Source organism: Coffea arabica, chromosome 11c (genome assembly GCF_036785885.1).
Source record: "Coffea arabica cultivar ET-39 chromosome 11c, Coffea Arabica ET-39 HiFi, whole genome shotgun sequence".
Classification (NCBI taxonomy): Eukaryota; Viridiplantae; Streptophyta; class Magnoliopsida; order Gentianales; family Rubiaceae; genus Coffea; species Coffea arabica.
This window is the reverse complement of record NC_092330.1, coordinates 39168526-39190725: the sequence shown is the minus strand read 5'-3', so window position 1 is coordinate 39190725 and position 22200 is coordinate 39168526. Positions and strand designations below refer to the sequence as shown.

General features: G+C 37.2%; 2 protein-coding genes and 1 long non-coding RNA gene across 5 annotated transcripts; all 3 read left to right on the top strand.

Annotated features, from left to right (window-relative positions):
- Positions 1-1534: 1534 nt before the first annotated feature.
- LOC113716525 (zinc finger CCCH domain-containing protein 15) lies at positions 1535-3827 on the top strand. Of its 2 annotated transcripts, none has more exons than XM_027240904.2 (3): positions 1535-1629; positions 1775-2473; positions 3059-3827. In XM_027240904.2, the coding sequence occupies exons 2-3, from the start codon at positions 1805-1807 to the stop codon at positions 3386-3388; spliced, it is 999 nt and encodes a 332-aa protein (XP_027096705.1). In that variant the 5' UTR covers positions 1535-1629; positions 1775-1804; the 3' UTR covers positions 3389-3827. The 2 variants fall into 2 exon arrangements, with proteins under 2 accessions (XP_027096705.1, XP_027096704.1); XM_027240903.2 differs by having other exon boundaries at positions 1775-2506.
- A 2321-nt stretch (positions 3828-6148) lies between these two features.
- On the top strand, positions 6149-8257 carry LOC113716208 (zinc finger CCCH domain-containing protein 15-like). Its single transcript, XM_027240504.2, has 2 exons — positions 6149-6865; positions 7557-8257. Exons 1-2 carry the CDS (start codon positions 6176-6178, stop codon positions 7884-7886), a joined length of 1020 nt encoding a protein of 339 aa, XP_027096305.1. The 5' UTR covers positions 6149-6175; the 3' UTR covers positions 7887-8257.
- Positions 8258-8973: 716 nt separating this feature from the next.
- On the top strand, positions 8974-15023 carry LOC113716095 (uncharacterized). Of its 2 annotated transcripts, none has more exons than XR_011822973.1 (3): positions 8974-11935; positions 12078-13990; positions 14124-15023. It is a non-coding gene; the product is annotated as an uncharacterized lncRNA (long non-coding RNA). The 2 variants fall into 2 exon arrangements; XR_003454109.2 differs by having other exon boundaries at positions 8975-11935; positions 12078-14431; positions 14571-15023.
- The last annotated feature ends 7177 nt before the right edge of the window (positions 15024-22200 follow it).

Here is a 22200-nt window from a genome sequence, read left to right as displayed (position 1 = left end):
CAAGTTGATTTGAGATCTGAAAAATGGGACATTTTGATTTGACTGTTATACACACTAGAAATTTGAGCAGCATTGAGCCTCACTAGAAATTTGAGCAGCATTGAGTCTCGAGTCACAGATACTCTGATACTTAGAGCCGAATCGAACCGATAATCTCATGTTTGAACTTTGTTTGTTAAGCGATTCGAACAACGTTCTTGTTCGTTCGTTAATTTTCGAACTCTAAACCTGTGTTCGTATTCAACTCGTTAAGTAAAGTTCATGTTTGAGTTCGAGTTCATATTTGACTCGTTTAACATAAACGAACCGTTCGCAAACATACTCTAAATGCTCGAATCCAAATTATTTTAAGCCTTAAATATGCCATACAAATTATTAATCATTCTAAAAAATAATTAAGGCACTAGGAGACTAAATTCTATTATTTATTAACTATATAATTAACATTAACATAAAAATAACAAATAAAACCCTCCAAATATAAAAGTCTAGCCATAAAATTAATCCTAAAATTTGTCAAATAATAATTATGTCCATGTTCGTGAACGTTCGTTAAAACTCTCAAATATGCTCGTGTTCGTTCGATTATTAATCAAACAAAAAAATTCGTTCGAACTCAGTTTGTTTAAGGTTTCAAACGAGTCTTTCACGAACACGAATGTGTCGAACGAACCGAGCTACCGAACAGTTCGGTTCGTTAAACAACTCTGATGCTGGAGTAGGATTAGATTGGATGGTAAGGTAGAAGATTATAAGTAAAAGATTTTCAATTCATCCACTTACCGCAAAAAAGAAAAATTCACAAATACTACAGGAAAATATTTTTGGTCCATTTTGGTTTGATACCTTTATTTTTTTTTTTTGGGCAGGCGGCTTGGGTCTAAACTCTAAAATGACACATTACCCTGTCAATTCAATATGTGATAATATGACTTAAACTAAAAATTTCGTATTGAATTGGTATTTTTAGCACAAGTTCAAACTAAAAGAATCAGAATGGAAATCTAATTTAATACTTAAAAGAATCAATTCAAGGGAAGAGTATAACCCTTTAAGCATAAGTCATTCCTTTCTATCATAGCAAGAAGAAAATTCTGCCCCTCAAAATCGTTTTCATTATGATTTGAATTCAAGGACTCTTAACACCAAAAAATAAAATTGTTAGGAACATCCAACTCTCATTTTTATGGCATCAACTGAATTATTTGAATTTCAATATTCAAAAGCTCAGTATTGGGGATATCCAACTCTTATATTTAAGAGGAAAAAAAAATTAAGGCGTTAACAGGAGGCTTGACAAGCATCAACTCATAATTACCGGAATACCCTCACAAACTCCAGCAAGACTCGGTAATTTATGAAGGGCAAATTCGGTCAGAAGAACCCAAAGCTCAGATTTTACATTTTCTTTTTGAACCTTCCCAAAAGTTAGTTAGTAGTGCGGGAAACAAAGTAACAAACTAAACGGTCGCGCAAATTTCCGAAACTACCCCTTAAATCAGTAGCATTTATCTATAAAAGTCTCTCTGATCATCTTCTCCATTAATTTCCAGTCTCAGTTTCTCTCTCTACAGTTCTCCTTTCTCTCTCTAGACCAGCTAAAACCTCAACCAATCACTGTTTTATCAGGTAATACATCCAATAATCTTCCTCGCTCTAATTCTTAATCCGCCTCCACATGTATAGGCTTCAAAATTAAGCACATTTATTTCCTTTATGATTTGCTGGAAATTGCAATTTTCAGAAATTTTAATCTGTTTTCTTCATCCTGCAGCTAGAGAGAGAGACAGGGGGCGAGAGGAAGATGGAGAAAGAAAGCTCGATAACATCGGTTCATGGAGGAACAAGCAATATCAGGAGGAACTTAAGCTACAACGACATTTCCCGATCGCCATCACCATCGCCGTCATTTCTCAATTACGAATCAGACGGCGGAGAGTTCACGACGTACGAAAAGGAAATAATGATGGCGTCACGCTTGCATCAATCTGATTTGCTAACAGACCTGCACCACCATCAGGACCTCGTGGACCGCCAAAACACCGTGCTTTCTTACATGAAAGAGGCCGCCAAGCAAGCCCAAGCACTCCGGCAAGAGAACATTAATCTGAAAATGGTCAATGCTGAGTTGACCAATCGGTTGGGATTGTTGATCAAAGCCACGACGGAGTACGCCGCATCGTTAGGGTTCTCGGGTGTGGACCCGGGTTTGAATGTGGATTCTTTGTTGAATGGGTTGAGTAGGATGAGTTTGGCGGATGGAGCTGGAGTTAATGAGGGGAATGCTTGGAGTGGCCCGGCGGCTGATGGGGACAGTCCGAGTCCGACGAGTGTGATGGAATCTGGTGGAGTAGAAGGGAGTGGGGAAGGGACCCCGGGCAGGATTCTGTTGCCCAAGAGCATATCGATTCGGTCCACTGGATACTTGAAGCCGGTTCAACCTGGTGGGAATGGTGGCGGGAAGGTAAATAAGGTACAGAACCGTAGCAAAATCTGGGATGACACGGTAAATTTTGCTGTCTGGTTTACTGATTTTATCCCAGCGTTTCTCTACTCTGCTATGCTTTGATAATTACTTATTGCCATTCTTGCAACTCTCTGGAATTAAATCTTGGGATTAGCATCTACTGCGGTCAAGAGATCAATCTTAACTAGAGCTAATTAATTGAATTGCATTACTCGAGTTCCTTAGGACTTGGGAGCTTCAGTAAGATACTTTTGGCTTTTCTTTTCTGATCTTTCTCTTGTTACTTTTTGGTTATCTTTCCCTTGTATTAGGAGACATGGCTATCAAAGACGATGTGTGCAATCTTCTTTATGCTTTATGTGGTCCAAATTTAACTTGTGCAAGAGAAAATTTAGCTCCTTTTTCTGCTTCTTGGACTTGTGAAAGATAGGTGCACTGGTTTTGTTTGCGTTTTTATCTTTACACGTATGATGAGGATTTATGTCATGGTCACGAGCACAAAGGACCCCATCATATACAGCGACTGCTTATTGTCTGCAGGGTGGTTCTTAATTAGTAAACTGATGTATTTCAGTGACAATATGAATGTAGCATAAAGTCTTCGTGCGAGGAGGGAAAAAGGAAGAGCAGCCACTTGAACTGGAGGTCTACAATCAAGGCATGTTCAAGACTGAACTCTGCAACAAATGGCAAGAAACTGGGGCATGCCCATATGGAGACCACTGCCAATTTGCTCATGGAATTCAGGAGCTTCGCCCTGTAATTCGCCACCCACGATACAAGACAGAGGTGTGTCGCATGGTGCTGAATGGTGATCACTGCCCTTATGGACATCGCTGCCACTTCCGCCACACTCTCACTGACCAGGAAAAAGTCATCAGGTCCATCAACATAAGGTCTCTCAAGGTGCTAAATCGGTAGCTTGTGATTATTCATTGTTTATCAAACTCGTGGTGATGATGGTTTACTGATCACGGAAATGTAAATGAATGTGAAGAGCTGTTTATAATCCTTAAAATAATTCATTAATTAGTAAATTGCAAATGGAAATAAATGCACAGTGAGGCACTCGGCGTATCTGTATCATCAGGATCAGAAGTGAAAGAGAATATATGCTAGAAGCTGAAACTTGAAAGCATCAGAATGACAGAGTCTCTAGGCAAGTTGGGTGATCTGTATTTTCTCGTCTATCTGTTTGTAAAAATAGGCTTTTGGCATTTGTCGATTAAATATTATTCTGTCTTTGACCATAAAATAGAAGAAGCATGGCAAGATAGGTTAAAAAAGCTCGTGTACTTCATCATGTAATCTAAATATGGCCCAAAGTAATAAGCGTTTCTGATTTTTGCAATCAATTTGGCTGGAGTTCAACTTTATTGTAAAACATTGTCCATTGTTCATTTGTTGCCCTAGTTCACAACTTCACCTATCAGTTTCTGTTGATCATGATTGAAATGGAAGAGCAAGGTAATCTTATGGGCGCGTTCCTATCTACCAAAAACTATTGACGTGCATTTGGACGAGTATAAATTTGTGTAGAGAATCGCCTAGATGTAATAAGAGGAGGAAGATCAAACATTATTATACGGTTAATGGTTTAAGTAAAGAGGTACTAAACAGCCAGCTCGCTTAACAACCAAAGTTTGACGTACCAAAAACAAGTCCTTTGTTTTGGGCAAAGTTGTGAGGATCATGGCATTCATCAAACAAATGAAATCCTTTTGATTGGAAACGAGTGAAACTAGTTAGTTAAAGTTGTAGCAGCGAAGCAAACTCTCTCAAGTATCCATCATGGCATCCCTACCAAATGACAGAATGTCCTAATCAAGTTAGATTCCAATGACCCAAAAAATGAACTCTCCTAAACCACTATCACCAACTATAAGCTTTCAATACAAGCGATATTAGCAATCAAACAGCCCTCACTAACCGCAGCATGGAAAGAGACCCGGAAAAAGTCACTTAACTCACTTGGTCAAGGCTCTATTGGACCCTTGTTTTACTTCATAATTCACTGTAACTTTCTATATATAATCCGTGAGCAATGGGTTTGGTGTTAAAACAACATGTCATTGTTTGTTATTTCGATTTTATTTTTGCATGATGAAGTAATGTATTTCCTATTCCCGTATTCATATAACTGCTCCTACTATACTTATCTACGACTCATGCTTCATACTTTCACGTTTATATAGAAATTCCCACTACTTTGTAATTAATTCCTTTACTGCAACTAATTTGTTATTCTATATTTTTGTTTTTATTTTTCCCTTACTAATTAGTGCCTCACCCACTACTTGAAGATAATAAGTTAGAGTTTTTTTGTACTTGAAAACATAATTGACAATCATATTTTTCTTAGCCATGCAGATATAATTTTTGTTTCAATAAGTGGTCGATTGTTAACACTGTTTGTCATACTACAAACTTATAGCCTTTTTCGTGATAAAATTATGTCAAAGAGAAAAGGAATATTGCCAAATTTTATTTTAACATCAAAGAGACAGAATTTTGTAATTACTAATAATGTTTTAAAAACTAGTGGAGTAGAAATGTGGAATAAGTGTTATACCCTGAAATGAAAAAGGGGGACAAGGGCATGTAGGGTGATGACATTTTCGTAAATTAACAGTTCATCAAGGGTATACCTCTGACAAGCTCATTCATAATGCCAAAGTCGTTACTTTTCCCGCTCAAAATCCTATCCGGTATCAGGCCTTGACAAATACGTAACCGACTCCACTATAGTTACAATTACCTTTATACCCTTTGAAGAGCGGGATTTATACCAAATCTTGGAAGAGAGCTGCAAAACAAACGAAGCAGTTAGTGTAAATCATCATCTTTTCCCAAACTACCCCTGTCAAGTCACAAGTACAACTATAAAACCTCTCTGCCTTCTTCTCCAGTTCCATTTTCCAGACTCAGTTTCTCTCTCTAAAACTCGCTCATTTCTCTCTATACAGCTGAAGTTCACTTCCGTTGCTGCTTAACTCATTTTTGTTCTTGTTTTCAGGTAATTAATCAATTCATTACTCTTTTCTTAGAGGTCTTCGTTTATAGAAGTAGTAATTAATTCAATTTTGAGTTTATTTCCTGTTGTTTTGGTTGATTAATTCTCCTGTTAATTTCAGCTTTAACTAATTTTTTAAGTTAATTTAGACTATACGTAATCGCCATTTTTATTACTCCAATCGAACGCTGTTTATGTGTAAATTCTAGCTTTTGGATGATCTTCGATGTTTCGTTGTGAAAATTCATTAATGTTAGCCAGAAGCTCGAATGACGCTGCAATTTCGTGAACTTTCCAGGAAATTAAATGAAATTTGCAATCTTTTCCGTTCGAAGATGAATATGAACAGAATTTATGCAATATGCACATAGATGAATATGCATATACCTACTTATGGTCGTATACTTAAGTTTTACAGAGAAGAATATAGCGAGACACGAGAATCAGGTTTTAACTATAGATATAGATAAACTTATTTGCATTTATTCATATTTGCTCAATAATTACGCGGAAAATCAGAATAAGCGTCTCGGAGATCCGGTTGTGTTCAACTGCATTAGTTGTTCGTATTTTTTCATCTAACATTAGTATGGAGGATTTTTTCTGTTCATGTGACATATATTACTTAGTTTCCAAGAAAATTAATTTTTTAAAAATTGCTGCAGCTAAATTTCATAGAAATCTGTTGAGAAATCATGGAAATGGAGAAAGAAATCTCTAAAACTGGGCAAAGAGGTGGCAGAACAGCGAGGAATGACGTGAGCTTCAACAACATTCCGCTACCACCGGCGTCGCCACCGTTACCATTCGTAAATTACCCAGGTGACATAGGCTTGGCGCCTTACCGGCTGTCGGAACTGGAAATCAGAATGATGATGTCACGGTTGCGTCACTCTGACATGTTAACGGACCTGCACCACCATCAGGAACTCATAGACCGCCAGTACACGGTGCTTTCTTACATGGAAGAGACCGCCAAGGAAGCGCAAGCGTTGCGCCAAGAGAATATCAGTCTAAAAATGATCAATGCCGAGTTGACGAATCGACTGAGCGTATTGCTGAGAGCAACTTCGGAGTATGCTGCGTCTGTTGAGTTGTCGGGTCTGGGGCTTGGTCCGGGTTCTGATATGAGTTCAGTGTTGCATGGATTGGACAAGATGAATTTGGGGGACGGGGCTAACGAAGACAGGAGAAACAGGGGAGATGATGTGGAGGGTGCTGGGGAGGATACCAGTCAGGACACCACGGTGGATACGGATCTGGCTGAAGGAAGTGAGAATGATGAAGTGAATCGGGTTTCCTTGCCAAAAAGTATCTCTGTTCGGTCTGATAGGAAATTGAAGACTGTTCAAACTGGTGGAAGCAGCGAAGGGCAGATATATAAGGTAACTGGATCCCATAAAAAATACAGCTATAAAGAAGTAAATTTGTTAATTGTTGAAACTTTTCTATTGGCTAAATTGGGATTTGGGGTACAGTAGTACATTAATTAGTTGTCCCTGATTCTGTTTTCTTTAAACCAGAAAGCACTGTGATCATAGTGGTCGATATGTTGACTGGGTTGTGTTAATAGGTCTACAGAACTAAAGCTTAAGTGCTTAACACAGCCTCATCAGGAAATTTTTATACTATATTCTAATATTAGGTGACATTGATTGTCTTATTGAGGGCATCTGTAAACCATTTGGCCTGACTTCTCGATGTGTTAATTCGTTTTTTTGATGAAGCTGTTTAGAATTCACTAAGAGACATGAAAACTTACTGAGTGTTGTTTTGATCAGTTAAGTGAATTGTTATCGCAATACAATGGTGAATCTCTTTTCCAGGTTTATTTTCTTTAGAATTCATCAAATGCTAATTTCCATTTGAGATTTATTTTGTTTATGCTTTCCCACTACTTTCTTTATGAGACTGGGGATTGCCAAGTTTGTTGCATGAATCAGGAATATATTTTATACTAAAGGCAAAACGAGTAACTCTAGGAAATGTCTGGTGTTTTGGCTGAGCATCATCCATTTCTAGCCAATGCCCTGGTCGCATGATTGTTAGCTAACGTGTTTGATGATGTGAGTGCAGCAAAGGGTGTATGTTCCAGGAAGGGAAAAGGAGAAGCAAGCTGTTGAGCTGGAGGTCTACAATCAGGGAATGTTCAAAACCGAGTTGTGTAACAAATGGCAAGAGACCGGGGAATGTCCCTATGGAGAGAACTGCCAATTTGCTCATGGAATTAAGGAGCTGCGCCCTGTACTTCGCCACCCAAGGTACAAGACTGAGGTATGCCGCATGGTGTTGAACGGTGATCACTGCCCTTATGGACACCGATGCCACTTCCGCCACACCCTCACTGATGAGGAGAAGCTCATCAGGTCCATGAATATCAGGCCCCTAAAGCCACTCAATCGTTAGGTCCATGATTATAACTCCCCTAAATGATGTTGGACAATTGCAGAAGTCTTGGCTGGTATGCAACGGTGTTTTTGTTCTTCAAAGTAAGCAAAAGATTAATAGGCAATAAGGCTAAGGTCCACTGATGTGATAATACAAACTGCTTGATTAAAAAAAAAACTGTATGATCCGTAGTCAAGGAGATTAATGGTACCATTTCTCGGCAGTGCACCTTTGATGAGTTAGTGTGCACTGTTTACGTGGTTGTTTTTAGTTCATGAAACGAAGGAGCAATAAGAAGCAAATGATAGAGATCTTTTTGGATTGTGATATGCACACGGCTATGTAACTATGTAAGCATTTCCTTGAAATTGCAAATATTTGACATTCTACGTCGGTTTTGTTCTTCTTCATTTTCTGGATACGGTGTAAACCAGATGTGAGCTTACTTTAGTGACGGACCTCGTTTTATCACTGTTTTACAATATTAGGAGTGATGACTAGAGAACTCATGAAGTTACAGAGGAATTGCTCAATGACTCGGTGTCTGATCTGATACTATTAGTAACTAAGGTGATGCATTACTTTAACTGCAGACACAGAAAACCCAAAATCACAAAATAGATAGTTTAAAAATGAAAGCCTTTAAGATGCATTCTGCCTCTCTTGTATCAACTATCAGGCTAGTATTCGATTTCGTTATATGTTTTTGGAAGAAACTTTTAGATACGTCACTTTGAAGATGATCAGAATTAGCAGAATTTGATAGAAGGCTAAGAAAGGACAGGCCGCTTGCAAAAAATAGTTTAAAGGTAGTTGGGCTATTCAACATTTTCCCCTGGTTTAAGGAAACAATGAAGAGTAGTAACGCTCCAATCTAATTTTGAGGAGTATCCGCTGCAGAACTCGGGCAGCTTTGTAGGCTGGCTACTATAGAATGGTTTATTCACCCCAACAGCCCAAGGTATGCTTTAAGGCTGGGGGAACTTTGGGCCTGGTTTGGTTATGATGAGCATGAATGGTACACTGCAAGACTATATACACTTTCAAAATTGTTAAGATTCCTACCCAATGGGCTAAGTCAGACCTCCTATTTATATTTATATGGTGTAAAGAATACCAGACTCTCTCAGTAGGTTTTCCACTCCACGGCTCCAAGACCTCACTAATAAACTTCAGCCGCCATTTCTGACGATCAGAGTCAGTACCAAAAAGCCAAAGGATACCACTTTAGATCTAGAAAGAAATTAAAGGATAGGATAGGATGGAAATGGAGGAATAGCTAGGGAAAGCTTTTGGAAATCTGTGGGTTGGCAACAGCTGCTGCTGTCTGTTAAACTTCGGAGACAATACTGGTAGCACAGATTGGCTGTGTTACCAAGCCCACCGAGTCCAATGGCCTTCCTGAGGTTTCTCCGATTCCCTTCATACCCTTTACATATGTGAACTGGTCGAAAGATGGGACGAAGAGGGAAAGGCAGATGGGTTTTTGCAAGAAATTGTTGGTGTGGGTGTGTGGGAGAGGATATGCATGAAAAAAGTAAAAAACCCTTTGCTTAGAAAGAAAAAAAGAAAGTCAAAAAATTTTGAACGGTTGAAGATTATATCCTTTCCCAATCCACCCATACCGATGATTTCTTGGGATCCCTGCCTTTCCCAACCTTTGTTCTTTTAGATCTCAGACTGCTCTGCAGATATGGTAAAATCTTTCGGGTATCTTAACATCTGATTATTTATATTGAGATTTATGTTTGTGCTAGGTTTTGATTTTCTGCTGATTATTTACAAAAAAAAAAAAAAAATTTTTGATTTTCTGCTGATTTTCGGGTCAGGTAAACCATTGGCTCTGAGTTTTGTCATCTTATCATTTGCAGATTATACGCTAGTACGTTTTGCTTGGGGAACCGGTAAATCAAATGATGCTTGATTAGCTGTCAGATTTTTTATGTTAAATATTGAGTTTGTGAATGATTTTGAGTTAGGTATAATGTTTGGTTAATTGAGTGAAAAATTCGACCTCAAAGTTTTCCAATTTACTTCAATGGTGTTTTGTTGTCTCGCAAAACGCCTTCGACCTTCGAGTTTGGATAGGCAGAAGGGAGAAAATACTCTGTACCAAATGTGAAGATTAGCGGAGAGGAGAAAGAATTTATCAAAAATCATGTTGACAGAAATTGTTTTCGATTCTCACTCACCTAAGATCAATAGTAAGCTCCGGTTCTGAGAACTGAGTCCAGTCCAATTGGCATGATATCATCATGAAGGCCAAAATTATTTTGTTCTCCAGTTTCTCTTTGGTTCTTTTCTTTTTTTAGCTTGCCCCTTTTAGGGAAGCAAAGTGATATATGTTGGGAGGTTTTCTGAGGTTGAAAATACAAATTATTTAAGATAATAATAATACGAGAGTTTTAAATCAAGATAAGGAAAAGAGTTTCCTCTGAGCATCGATCTGACTTGCGGTTCTTACTCAGAAGCTAAAGCGAAGATATTCTTTTATCTTTGCAATTTGCAATTGATGCTCAATCAGAGAATCCAATGCGGAGTGAGTATTGGGATTGGCTGGCTAATGAAACCAGCGAATAAAAACGCTGAAACAAAGCAAAACAAGTTCCGTGCACGCAATTGCAGCAAGTATGACTGCAAATTGATGAGACCGTGATCTTAATCCTTTTCACATGTATTTGACTTCACTCTCTTACAAAAATCAGGGGTCTGTTATTGGATGGCCATCTTGAAAGCCAACAGAAAATCACTACATTTTTTGGGGAAAGGCAAGCTGTATTAATAAGAGGGAAAAAAAAATTACGAAGTAGATGTTTGTTTCTAATAATAATGTCTAAAACAACTGGAGGATAGGAGAGGTAAGAATTTCGTCAGTAGTATAAAACAGGCGAAAAAGTATATATAATGTGGTGTTGGATTTAAAAAGCTTGCCTCTGTCGAGAAGAGAGCTATATATTATCCATTAAAAAAAAAAGGTAGCCATAGTCAAGTTGAATGTATCTCCCAAGGTTCAAGAACATCTCTGTACTTGACTTTGAACAACAGCAAAAGTGGAGTAGTATGCTAACCTCCACTTGACAGCATTCTTGATTTGCTCAAAACCAATCTGGTGGGCTTTTGATTGTTAAAAGTATTAAAAATGTTAAGAGACCAAACTCTAAAAGTAATAAATTCAGTAATTCACAGCCAAAAAAGAGTATGGCTGTGACCCTGTTGAGACGTTATGTTATACCGCAGCTTCTTTGGAAAATCATTTGCATCCCTTTTGACACTGATGAGTTTGAATGGAACTGTATAATTTCTTCACTGTTGTTGTTGAATTGTAAGGAGAGGCCTTATTTATTTAGGAGCGTTCTTTTCATCCAACTAGAAACATCTAACATGAGCAGCTCAAGATTGTTGAGATCCAAAACCATACCCGTGATCCATACGATGTCAATGCGATTATTATATATTTCTTAATTTTCATTTTTCTAAAAATTTCTTCTCGGTGGGCGGCTATTTTAGACTCCTTTGTTCTTTTATTTGGTACCAGACTTCGTAGTAGGTTTTGGACCACCCTACTCCAGGACCGCACCAAACGAACCTCAGCCACCATTTCTTTCTTACGATCAGAATCAGTACTAAAAAGCCAAGTATGCCACCGTAGATCTAGAAAGAACTGGATAGGATGGAAATGGAGGAAAAGCTTTTGGGGGTCGGTGGATTGGTAACTGCTACAGCTATATATTAAACCTTGGAGGCAATACTCATAGCACAGATTGGCTGTTACCAAAACCCCCCCGAGCCCAATGGTCTCTTCCTGAGGTTTCTCCAGTTCCCTTCATGCCCTTCACAAATGTTCAATGGTCGAAAGATTGGACGAAGAGGGAAAGGCAGATGGATCTCTGCAAGAAATCGCTGGCGTGGGGGCCTTGGAAAGGATACGCTTGAAAAAATCGTTTTCTTGAAAAGGTTGGAGATGATATCCTTTCCCAGGCCTCCCATGCCGGTGATTTCTTGGGGTCCCTCCCTTTCCCAAACTTGTTCTTTTACATCTCTGGTTGCTCTGCATGTATTCTGCAATGGTAAAAGCTTTCAGTTGTCTTATCATCTCTCTGCCTTTTTATATTCAGATTTATGTTCATGCTAGAGTATGATTTTCTGCTGATTTTATGGTCAGATAAACCATGTGATTTGAGCTGTGGTTGTCTTTTTTTTTTTTTGCAGATTACATGTTACTTGAGTTCTTCTTCAGGGACCAGTAAATCAAAGGATATATGCTTGATTGGCTGTTAGATGATTTCAGTTCATTCATTGAGTTGGTGAATAACTGGCTTCAAAGCTTCGAAATTGTGTTTTTCATTTTAGTTGTGTTATTCGTCTGGCAAAAAAGTTATTAGAGCTTTGAATTTTCCCAAGGCAAAGAGTGATATGTATTCCTCTAGTACCAGCTACTAAACGTGAGATTTATAGTTGATGTAAAAGAAGAAATCATGTAATAGAGTAAACAAAAATTTCTTCCTATTTGTAATGAAATCAACCAAAAACACTCTTCCACTGCACCCCTGTGAACAAAGCCAAAACAAGATGAACAGATTTGCAACTGTGATTGCAAAAAGATGAGATCATGAACTGCAAAAAAAAAAAAAAGTCTACTTTGAGTATTTACCCAAGTCTTGTAATTTGAACTCCCAGTAATATGAGTAATTTGTATTAAGGTAGTGATTCAAGAGGTTCAATTTACCTCTTGCAGCATAATCCTTGAGTAATACCAAAATGAAGTATCAAACGTAGACTAAAAAAAATTAGAAGCAAACATAGGAAAAAAGTGCCCTTTACCTAGGCTAAAACATAAAACTAAATAAATGTATATAGAGATAGATTAATTTTTCATTCAACCTAGTAGGTTCTTTTAAAAAATAAAAATAAAAACCATGTTACAATAGTAAAAAAAAAAAATCTCGAAAGACGAAACATACAACGTTCAAGGCACGTATTCTTACACTAATTTATATAATATTAATGGCACCCTTAAGACTAGTTTAAAGCTACTACTCTTACTCTTAGACTAGCTTATATTATATTAAAGGTACAATTTAAGACTTATTCAATGAGTCTGAGTTTAATTGAGTTTTTAGTTTTTTCAGTTCGATTCATCAAATTAAACTTATTGTAACGAGTTAAAAATTGTATTTGAGCTCGAACTTAATAGTATGATATAAATAAGTCGAGTTTAAAAGAGCTCGAGCTGAAAAAACTCAAATATGCTTGAATACTCTAAACAACTTTGCAACTAAAAAAATATAACTAATTAAATTTGCCCATTGAATGAAAAGATTTCACTCACTGTGTAAGAAGATTCCCAATATTTAAATAAAACAAAATTTTAAACAATCAAGACGAAAATAACTCAATATAATTACTAAAAAAAAATAGTAAAACTAGAGGTTGAATGAATGGACAAATGAATCTAGACGGATGACTCAGACTTGCGTCGGTGGATTTTAATTCAACGAACCAGGAGCTGACGAGGTGCGCACGGGTCCTTCCATTACCATTTGTCTGGTCAACTTTTTGCAGCCTCGAAGCTACGCAACGCGCTTTTACGCTGCCCCACCACCTTCTTGACAATGAGCCTTTTCAGAATATATGCCTTTTTTTGTTAGATTCGTTGGCATTTTATAAATACTGGAAAAAAGAAAAAGACATAAAAACCAGATATGAAGAGAAATTAATATAATTTTCTATTTTTTTGGTTGAGGAATGTTAGAAACTTATTGATGAATGATTTTGAATTATGCCCATAAATCTCATAGTATAATTTACAAAATGGGTTTATCAATTCTTGGATGCTTTTCTTCTATCGGCAGCAAGGCAATACAATAGGACAGCACATGGAAGTCACGTCGTGGTTTCTCTCTTTCTTTCCACCTGCCGGCCGACAATGACTATTATTCAATGGAAATGGTGGGGCCTCTGATTTGTGCAGACATCTCTATATAATGAATAGTGTGACGAAGCATTCCACTCTGGTCTCGAGTCGGCAGAAGTGATTAGGGGTAGGAGAAAAGGAAGATGCCTTGGAAAATCCGGAGGAAATGGGAGGTTTGGTAAGAAAAGCAGCTCAACTAAACTACAGAGCGCGAATCTTTTCTTGGTTTTTATTCGGCTTTTCTTTCCCAGTCCTCCCATTCCTATGGGTTTCTAGAGTTTCTTCCTTTCCTTTTTCTACTCTTACTACAACCCATCACTTGTTCATAAAATTCTGTGCAGAAAATTAAGGAAAAGAAAAAAAGAGAGAGAGCAGTGGATGATCATGCATATTTGTATAGCAAGGCAAGAGGAGGAATGAGGGGGAAAGGGAGCTTAATCTGCAGGAAATTAGTGGGATGGGTGACCGGGGAAGATTTGAGGTAAATCTTTGGTCATTTTTTGTTTTTGAGGGACCAAATCTTGGTCTTCCCTAGTCCTCCCATCCCGGTGATTTCCTGTGGATTCTCCTCTTCCACAACTTATTCTACAGGCCCAGATCTCTCGGTCTCGGATTCAGAACTTTAAGTAATTGCTTACTAAGTCATGAGGTAATAGTAGTCTCTCTTTGCTCTGCCTTCTTGTCCCTTGATCAATTACTACTACTTAGTATAGCAGTTTTATGTTTGCTTAGATATGTTTTATGTAGTAAAACTTTCTGATCATCATGTTTCCTGACCATGGTTCTAGCCGAAAAGGGCTGTGGAGGCTTGGATCTTGGGGATGCTCATTCTAAAATCTGGAAATGGCTTCACCATGCAACCAAACATGTGACTTGCCACCACGAGTATACGGCTAATAATGAAAATTCTGCATCGCAGAACATTGGAATCTCCTAGCTCATTAGACATGAAACAGATGAGTTAGATACCATAGCACCAACTGAAGAAATTATTTAAAACAAAAAACCAATAATATGTCCTATCTTTTATGTCCAAAAAATTTTAGAAGGGCACTGTTCCACAATTGATTTATGATATCCTGTACCAGCCTACCAGGGACTAATGGCTCCTCCTCTGCATGATTGAGGAAGTTGCAACTTTTACATTCTGCAGATTCTATATTTGAATTCTCATCAGATCAAAGGTGCACTACAAGGATTCGCATAAATTGCTGATGCCTGATAAGATTGTGTCGATTTTATTTTGGTGGTTTTTGATTTTTTTTTTTTTTTTTTTTTTTTTTGGAATGGTATAGAAGCATTTCCGCTTGGTACTGATGTGGGGTTGGGGGAGGGGGAGGGGAGAGAGAGGGGCACATTCAATGAATTTGGCTTTGATTTTGATGGAAGACAGAAATGGAAATCTAAGCCAGGATTAACAACAATAACAACGTTTGTACGCTTCACTTGGAAAATTTGGTTGTCTAACAATTAGATTACCATCCTAGGTTCAACCTCGAAGTGTTTCGGCTAATTTTAATTTAACTTGTGCGTAACTTTACCGTTTGAAAAAAAAAAATTTTTAGATTACCACAAAACGACCCAATAACAAATGAAATTAATTAAATAAATTTTTTCTTGCATTAATAGTTTATGGTCTGGAAGATCAAGATCCTGTAAGATGGACATGCTGTCTAGGCTTGCATTCGGAGACTAAAACTTGGCCAGGAAATGCATATTCTTGCCTAACTATACTAAATGTTTATATGACCACGAAATTTTTTTAACATCCTCATATACTCTATTACCAAATTCTGATGCAACCCTAGGGAACCAAAAGCTGCATCAAAGAGATACACAGGAATGGTTAGCTAGTTCAAGGATTTCAAATAGAAAATTCTCTACTGCGTAGTTCAGCGTGTCCATCATGAAGCATTTCTGTTTTCTTTTAGAAACAAATTTTAACGAGGTGTTTCATTTGCATTAGTACATCACAAGGACATTTTGCAGTAAGTATCTTGAAACTATTTTACCAAAAGAAAAAAAAATAATATTAACTTTTGTACCTATTCTAAACGCGGCTAATTGATTGAAATATTGATGCTTCCCAAAATTAGCCGTCAAATGTGGTTCTTGACTTGGGTGGTACAATTGTATGCCCGTCGCTCCAACATGGCGCGACGGGCAGCAAAAATTTTTTTTTTAAAGTTCTTCTGGCCGTCGCGCCATGTTGGAGCGACGGTCAGAGGTGTCAGAAAATGGTAAACATGATAAAATGGTAAACATTAATTCTTTAAGAATTCCCTAAATCCTTTAACAAATGGATCAAAATTTTTAAATCTAATCTCCTTTAAAATACTTGTTTTTAAAATTTTGTCAAACTAAATGCATTGTTTTAAAACTTTTCATTTTAAATAATTTTTACAAAAAAATTTTTGAGAAATTTCCAAATGAATTGGACAAAGATTTAAAAAAAACATTTCTAAATCACTGAGTTGAAGGATTTTTTATTAAAACAAATTCTAAGTTATCTGTAACGTAAACCCTAACCCTAACCCTTACCGTAAGTGTAACCTTAACAAAAAATTTTCTTTTTTCACTGAGGAAGAGGATTTTTTTTAAAAAAAAAACATTTCTGACCGTCGCGCCATGTTGGACCGACGGTCAGAGGATTTTAAAAAAAAAATAAATTTCTGGCCGTCGCGCCATGTTGGAGCGACGGTCAGAAATTTCTGACACCTCTGACCGTCGCTCCAACATGGCGCGACGGCCAGAAGAACTTTAAAAAAAAAAATTTTGCTGCCCGTCGCGCCATGTTGGAGCGACGGGCATACAATTGTACCACCCAAGTCAAGAACCACATTTGACGGCTAATTTTGGGAAGCATCAATATTTCAATCAATTAGCCTCTAAACGCACGCAGCTTTCTTTCCTGGAAAATGCATAATAAAGTAACCATATGTATTCTTTTTAACATGCACGGATCTACATAGGTATCCGCTGGTAAATTAAATACAACGCAAGGCTTCAACAATTGAAAATCGGGGAAGATTAATCTCTTGGAGAGCACAAAGCTGTGGGCTAATTGATTGAAATATTGATGCTTCCCAAAATTAGCCGTCAAATGTGGTTCTTGACTTGGGTGGTACAATTGTATGCCCGTTGCTCCAACATGGCGCGACGGGCAGCAAAAATTTTTTTTTTAAAGTTCTTCTGGCCGTCGCGCCATGTTGGAGCGACGGTCAGAGGTGTCAGAAAATGGTAAACATGATAAAATGGTAAACATTAATTCTTTAAGAATTCCCTAAATCCTTTAACAAATGGATCAAAATTTTTAAATCTAATCTCCTTTAAAATACTTGTTTTTAAAATTTTGTCAAACTAAATGCATTGTTTTAAAACTTTTCATTTTAAATAATTTTTACAAAAAAATTTTTGAGAAATTTCCAAATGAATTGGACAAAGATTTAAAAAAAAACATTTCTAAATCACTGAGTTGAAGGATTTTTTATTAAAACAAATTCTAAGTTATCTGTAACGTAAACCCTAACCCTAACCCTTACCGTAAGTGTAACCCTAACAAAAAATTTTCTTTTTTCACTGAGGAAGAGGATTTTTTTTAAAAAAAAAACATTTCTGACCGTCGCGCCATGTTGGACCGACGGTCAGAGGATTTTAAAAAATAAATAAATTTCTGGCCGTCGCGCCATGTTGGAGCGACGGTCAGAAATTTCTGACACCTCTGACCGTCGCTCCAACATGGCGCGACGGCCAGAAGAACTTTAAAAAAAAAAATTTTTGCTGCCCGTCGCGCCATGTTGGAGCGACGGGCATACAATTGTACCACCCAAGTCAAGAACCACATTTGACGGCTAATTTTGGGAAGCATCAATATTTCAATCAATTAGCCAAAGCTGTGCTGATCATGTTCTGAGCATTGCATTGCTGTTTATGTAGTTGCATTCTCTATGATCAGCGAGAACAGACGCCAGATTATGGGATTTACCACGAAAGAGTAATAGAATTTCACCGTAAAGTAGAGCAGTGAAGGAAGAGTAGAATTTCACCATGCTCTAGAGTATAAAAGCTTTAAAAAAGTGTTTCTAGACCCAAAAGCACTTAATTACTAAAACACAAGAACTCAAAATATTTATTCGATGATCCAAAGGTCTAAATAAGTCATTAAAAGCTCTGTTAGCGGTTTGGTGATCTAACGGATCAAAATCATGAATACAGTAATTTGCTCTATCTTTTTCACAAAACCCTCCACGAGCTATTTCTCCATTCGCGGCGGCAGTACTGCATGCATTCTCATTCTATTAACATGGGTTTGTTTGGATAGAGGATTATTTGTCAAAATTTATTTGCTTACATCATTATTATAATTTTCAACACATCTTTTTATTTTCCCAATTATCTTTTTATCTCACATACATCACATCACAAAAAAGTGCTACAGTAAAAATATCTCATTGTCGAAACTGGACGCTTAACCAATCTGGTACTAGACCTAACACGAATAACTCTTCTTTTTCCTCGAAAAACATGTAGATAATTAACCTGGTTATTAGGTCTGGTATAGAGCTGAAAACGAATCGAGCTGCTCGCGAGTGGGTTAAAACTTAACTCAATCTCGGTCAACATCGAGTTTGAACTTGAACTCGAGCTCAAAAATATTCAAATATATATATTTTTTTGATTATATATATTATTTTTTATTTTAATAATAAAATTACATATATGTTCCTAATATTTTATTATTTATTAAGAAAAAATTTTTATTTATTTTTAAAAAATAAAGTAATTAATTTTTATTTTTTAAGCGCTCAAACTCTAGATTCAGCTACTCATGCTCGAGCTCCAACAACTTGTGCTCGAGCTGCAACTGTTGAAGCTCGAGCACGTGCTTGAGCTTGAGCTCGAGAGCTCGAGTTTGAGTTTTAGATTTGCAGCTCGTCGATATTAAGTTAGAGTTCGACCTTGATAAAACTAAGTCGAGATTTAACTCGATTAGGTCAGCTCTCGACTTAATTCGACTCATTTGCAACCCTAATCTAGTAGCAGACTTAACACTAATAACACTTCTTCTTTTTCCACGAAAAGCACGGAGATAATTATCCTGTTTGTTAGGCCGTCTGATACCAGACATAACACTACTATTAACTCTTCTTCTTTTTCTTGCTTCAATTAAAGGAAAAGCGCGTAGATAATACGTGATAGGCAGTGAAGGAAGATCTTCTCTAGCAAACTTCTCACGAATCAGAGACAGTGAAGGAAAACCATTTCTTCCAAATGAAGCGTTATGCGATTGAGGATCTTCGCTGCCAAGTTTCCCACGAGTAGTATCAATAATCTCTTCCGTGAAGGAATGAAGCACTCCTAAAGTCTCCAACAAAACCAATCGCTTGCCATTTTTCCCATCAAAAAACTCCTTGACCGCCTTCTCAATACAATGTTCCCTTTCAGCTATAGCAAATTCACATGATCCAAATCTCCATATCTCACCTATTTCAAATTCCCGCATCTCTAATCTAAGACTATATTTATCTGCACATTCCAGCGCCTCAAGAGCTTTGTTAGCAACATCCCTGATGCCTTTCACAAATTGGCGACATCGCCATTCATTGGAATGCTCGCACAGCTGAGCAAAGCTCACCAAGAACTTTAGATGTTGACAGAGAAAAGCTGATTCAGTACCCGCTTCACGGAAAAAGTTCATGGCGTCTTTGAGTTCTCGACAAGACTGAAGCAGATTCCTCACCGCCCCACGACAAGGTAGTAAGGCTGAATTATGGCGTAAATCTTCCCAGGAGTTGTAGAAGTCAGATTCATCAAGAAATTTCTCCAGCTTATTCTCATTTAAACCAATCTGTTCTACTAATTCTGGCACTTCTCTTGACAGCATTCGTTCCCAGCCGTGACGAATATTCTTCCTATAATCATTATATGACGGTGAAGTAATTAGTAGCCCAGTTCTCCGAGCAAAATCTCCTATAGGCAGTGCAAGAGGTGCAATGTCTTCAACTAATTGGACCGGCAAAGTTGGGGGTCCTTCCATTTCCAATACTCTGATGACCTCACCAACTTTTTCAATAAAAAACTTGGCTTGCAATATCTTGATATTCAGTATTTTGCGTAAGATAGTAGTTAAGAAGTCAGATTCATCAAGAAATTTCTCCAGCTTATTCTCATTTAAACCAATCTGTTCTACTAATTCTGGCACTTCTCTTGACAGCATTCGTTCCCAGCCGTGACGAATATTCTTCCTATAATCATTATATGACGGTGAAGTAATTAGTAGCCCAGTTCTCCGAGCAAAATCTCCTATAGGCAGTGCAAGAGGTGCAATGTCTTCAACTAATTGGACCGGCAAAGTTGGGGGTCCTTCCATTTCCAATACTCTGATGACCTCACCAACTTTTTCAATAAAAAACTTGGCTTGCAATATCTTGATATTCAGTATTTTGCGTAAGATAGTAGTTAACTCGTCCACCTCCTTCAGCAGACTAACAATTTCATCATCAGCCATGTTTTCCTCTATCAAAGTCAATCCTACCCAATGTAATCAATAGTAAATTAACAAAGAAATCACCTTGATGTGTAGATTTAAACCTTTAACCGGACTGAAATAAGCAAATATGAATGAATAGGAAAAAATAAAAAATAAAAGAGCATAGTAACTTGTAGGAGAAAGCAAAAAAACTGGGGCCTGACAACTATGAATGCAAGAGAGAAGCTACAGCTTACCAGCAGCAGAGGAGGAACGGCCTTTGATGATCGGCATCACGATTGCTAGAAGAAAGCCGGCGATGAGAACTTGTGGTCAACGAAGGATGAAGCAGCCAAGTCTCCCCAACTCCAAGTGCCAAAAGTCTCGTCTTTTTTTTCTTTTCTTCTCAATTTTCTTTGGGGGGACCTCGTTAGTTGACAAAAGTTAAAAATTTAGGAGTCCTCGAACAGTTGGACCGGGCCCTGCTAAGGGAGTAGCATTAGTTGCATTCCTAAAGGAAAAATTTGGCAAGAACTATTACCAAATTCAAGTGGTTTGAATTAATTACTGTAAAATTTACAGTGTAAATAGCATTTGTATCGATTTTTGTGTAAAGAAAAAGACTTAAAAACCAGACAAAAATCAAATAATTTGATTTAGAATTAAAACATCTATCTTCCCAGATATGAAGAGCAATGAATATTAGATCGAGTTAGGTGTTAGAAACTTACTTTTTTTTTTTTTTTTGAGGAATGTTAGAGACTTACTGATGAATGATTTTGAATTATGTCCATAACTCTCATATAATTTACAAAATGGTTTATCACTTCTTGGATGCTTTTCTTCTATAGGCAACAATACAGCAGAATAGTAGAGTTGTAATCGAATCAAACTACTCACATGCTGCTTGCGAGTAACGCGATCAAAAACTCGACTTGATTGAATTCGAGTAGCTCGATTGGGCCAAATAAGTCGAGTTCGAGTATTCGGTAGCAAAACTCAAAAGTTCATCAAACCTTTTCGAGTTTTAAAATTTTAATTTGTTAATATGCTATTATTATGAAATTACTCTTGTACTCATAAGAGTGGTTGAAATTTTTTGAAGGGCGACAATATCTTTTGGCTTAAAATTTGTCAAAAAAAAAGAAATCCTCAAATCTTTATGACTCAAGCTCGATAAGGTTCGTTTTGATTTGAACCCATGCGAGTCAAGCTCAAGTTCTATGAGCAATGAAACTCGAGCTCTCCTCCTTGCAAGTCGAGTCGAGTTTCGAGTATGATGATATTGGAGGCTGATTCGATTGGATTACATCCCCAACAGTAAGAGAGCACTGGGAAGTCGCATCGTGGGTCCTCTCTCTCTGGCTGTCAACAATGACTATTATTCAATGGAAAAGCAATGTTTTTAAACTCGGACCGGTCAGCGAATCGGAGAGAGGTCCAGTTCGTGGTCTGATCGGTCCGATCAGCCGATTCACCTGCTTTCTGGTGGTTTTTTTTTTTTTTTTTTGCAACTTAAGTGTTAAGTATTTCACAGGTTTTCATTCTACACTTGAACTTGATACCTAATGTCCAATTTAACATGGTTAGTGATAATTTAAGTTTTTAAAATGCATTCACCAACATAACTAAATTTAAGTTGAGATAATAACAAATTTCCTAAAAGTTATACATAAAACCTGGAATGATAAACATAATTAAAATATCATAATTCACCACAAGTTTTCATAAATTCATTACAAACATGAATAGATACAATCCAAATGTTCATCAATTATCACAAATAAAAACACAAAAATAAATAAAATTAATATTGAAATTCTTTTACAATCTTTAAAAAAAGTCCATCAAAGAGTCTAACTCATATTCAAGACAAACCATTTGAATAACAAACTTCCATCAATGGCATAATAAGTAAAAACACCACATTCACAATTTCATCAACTTAA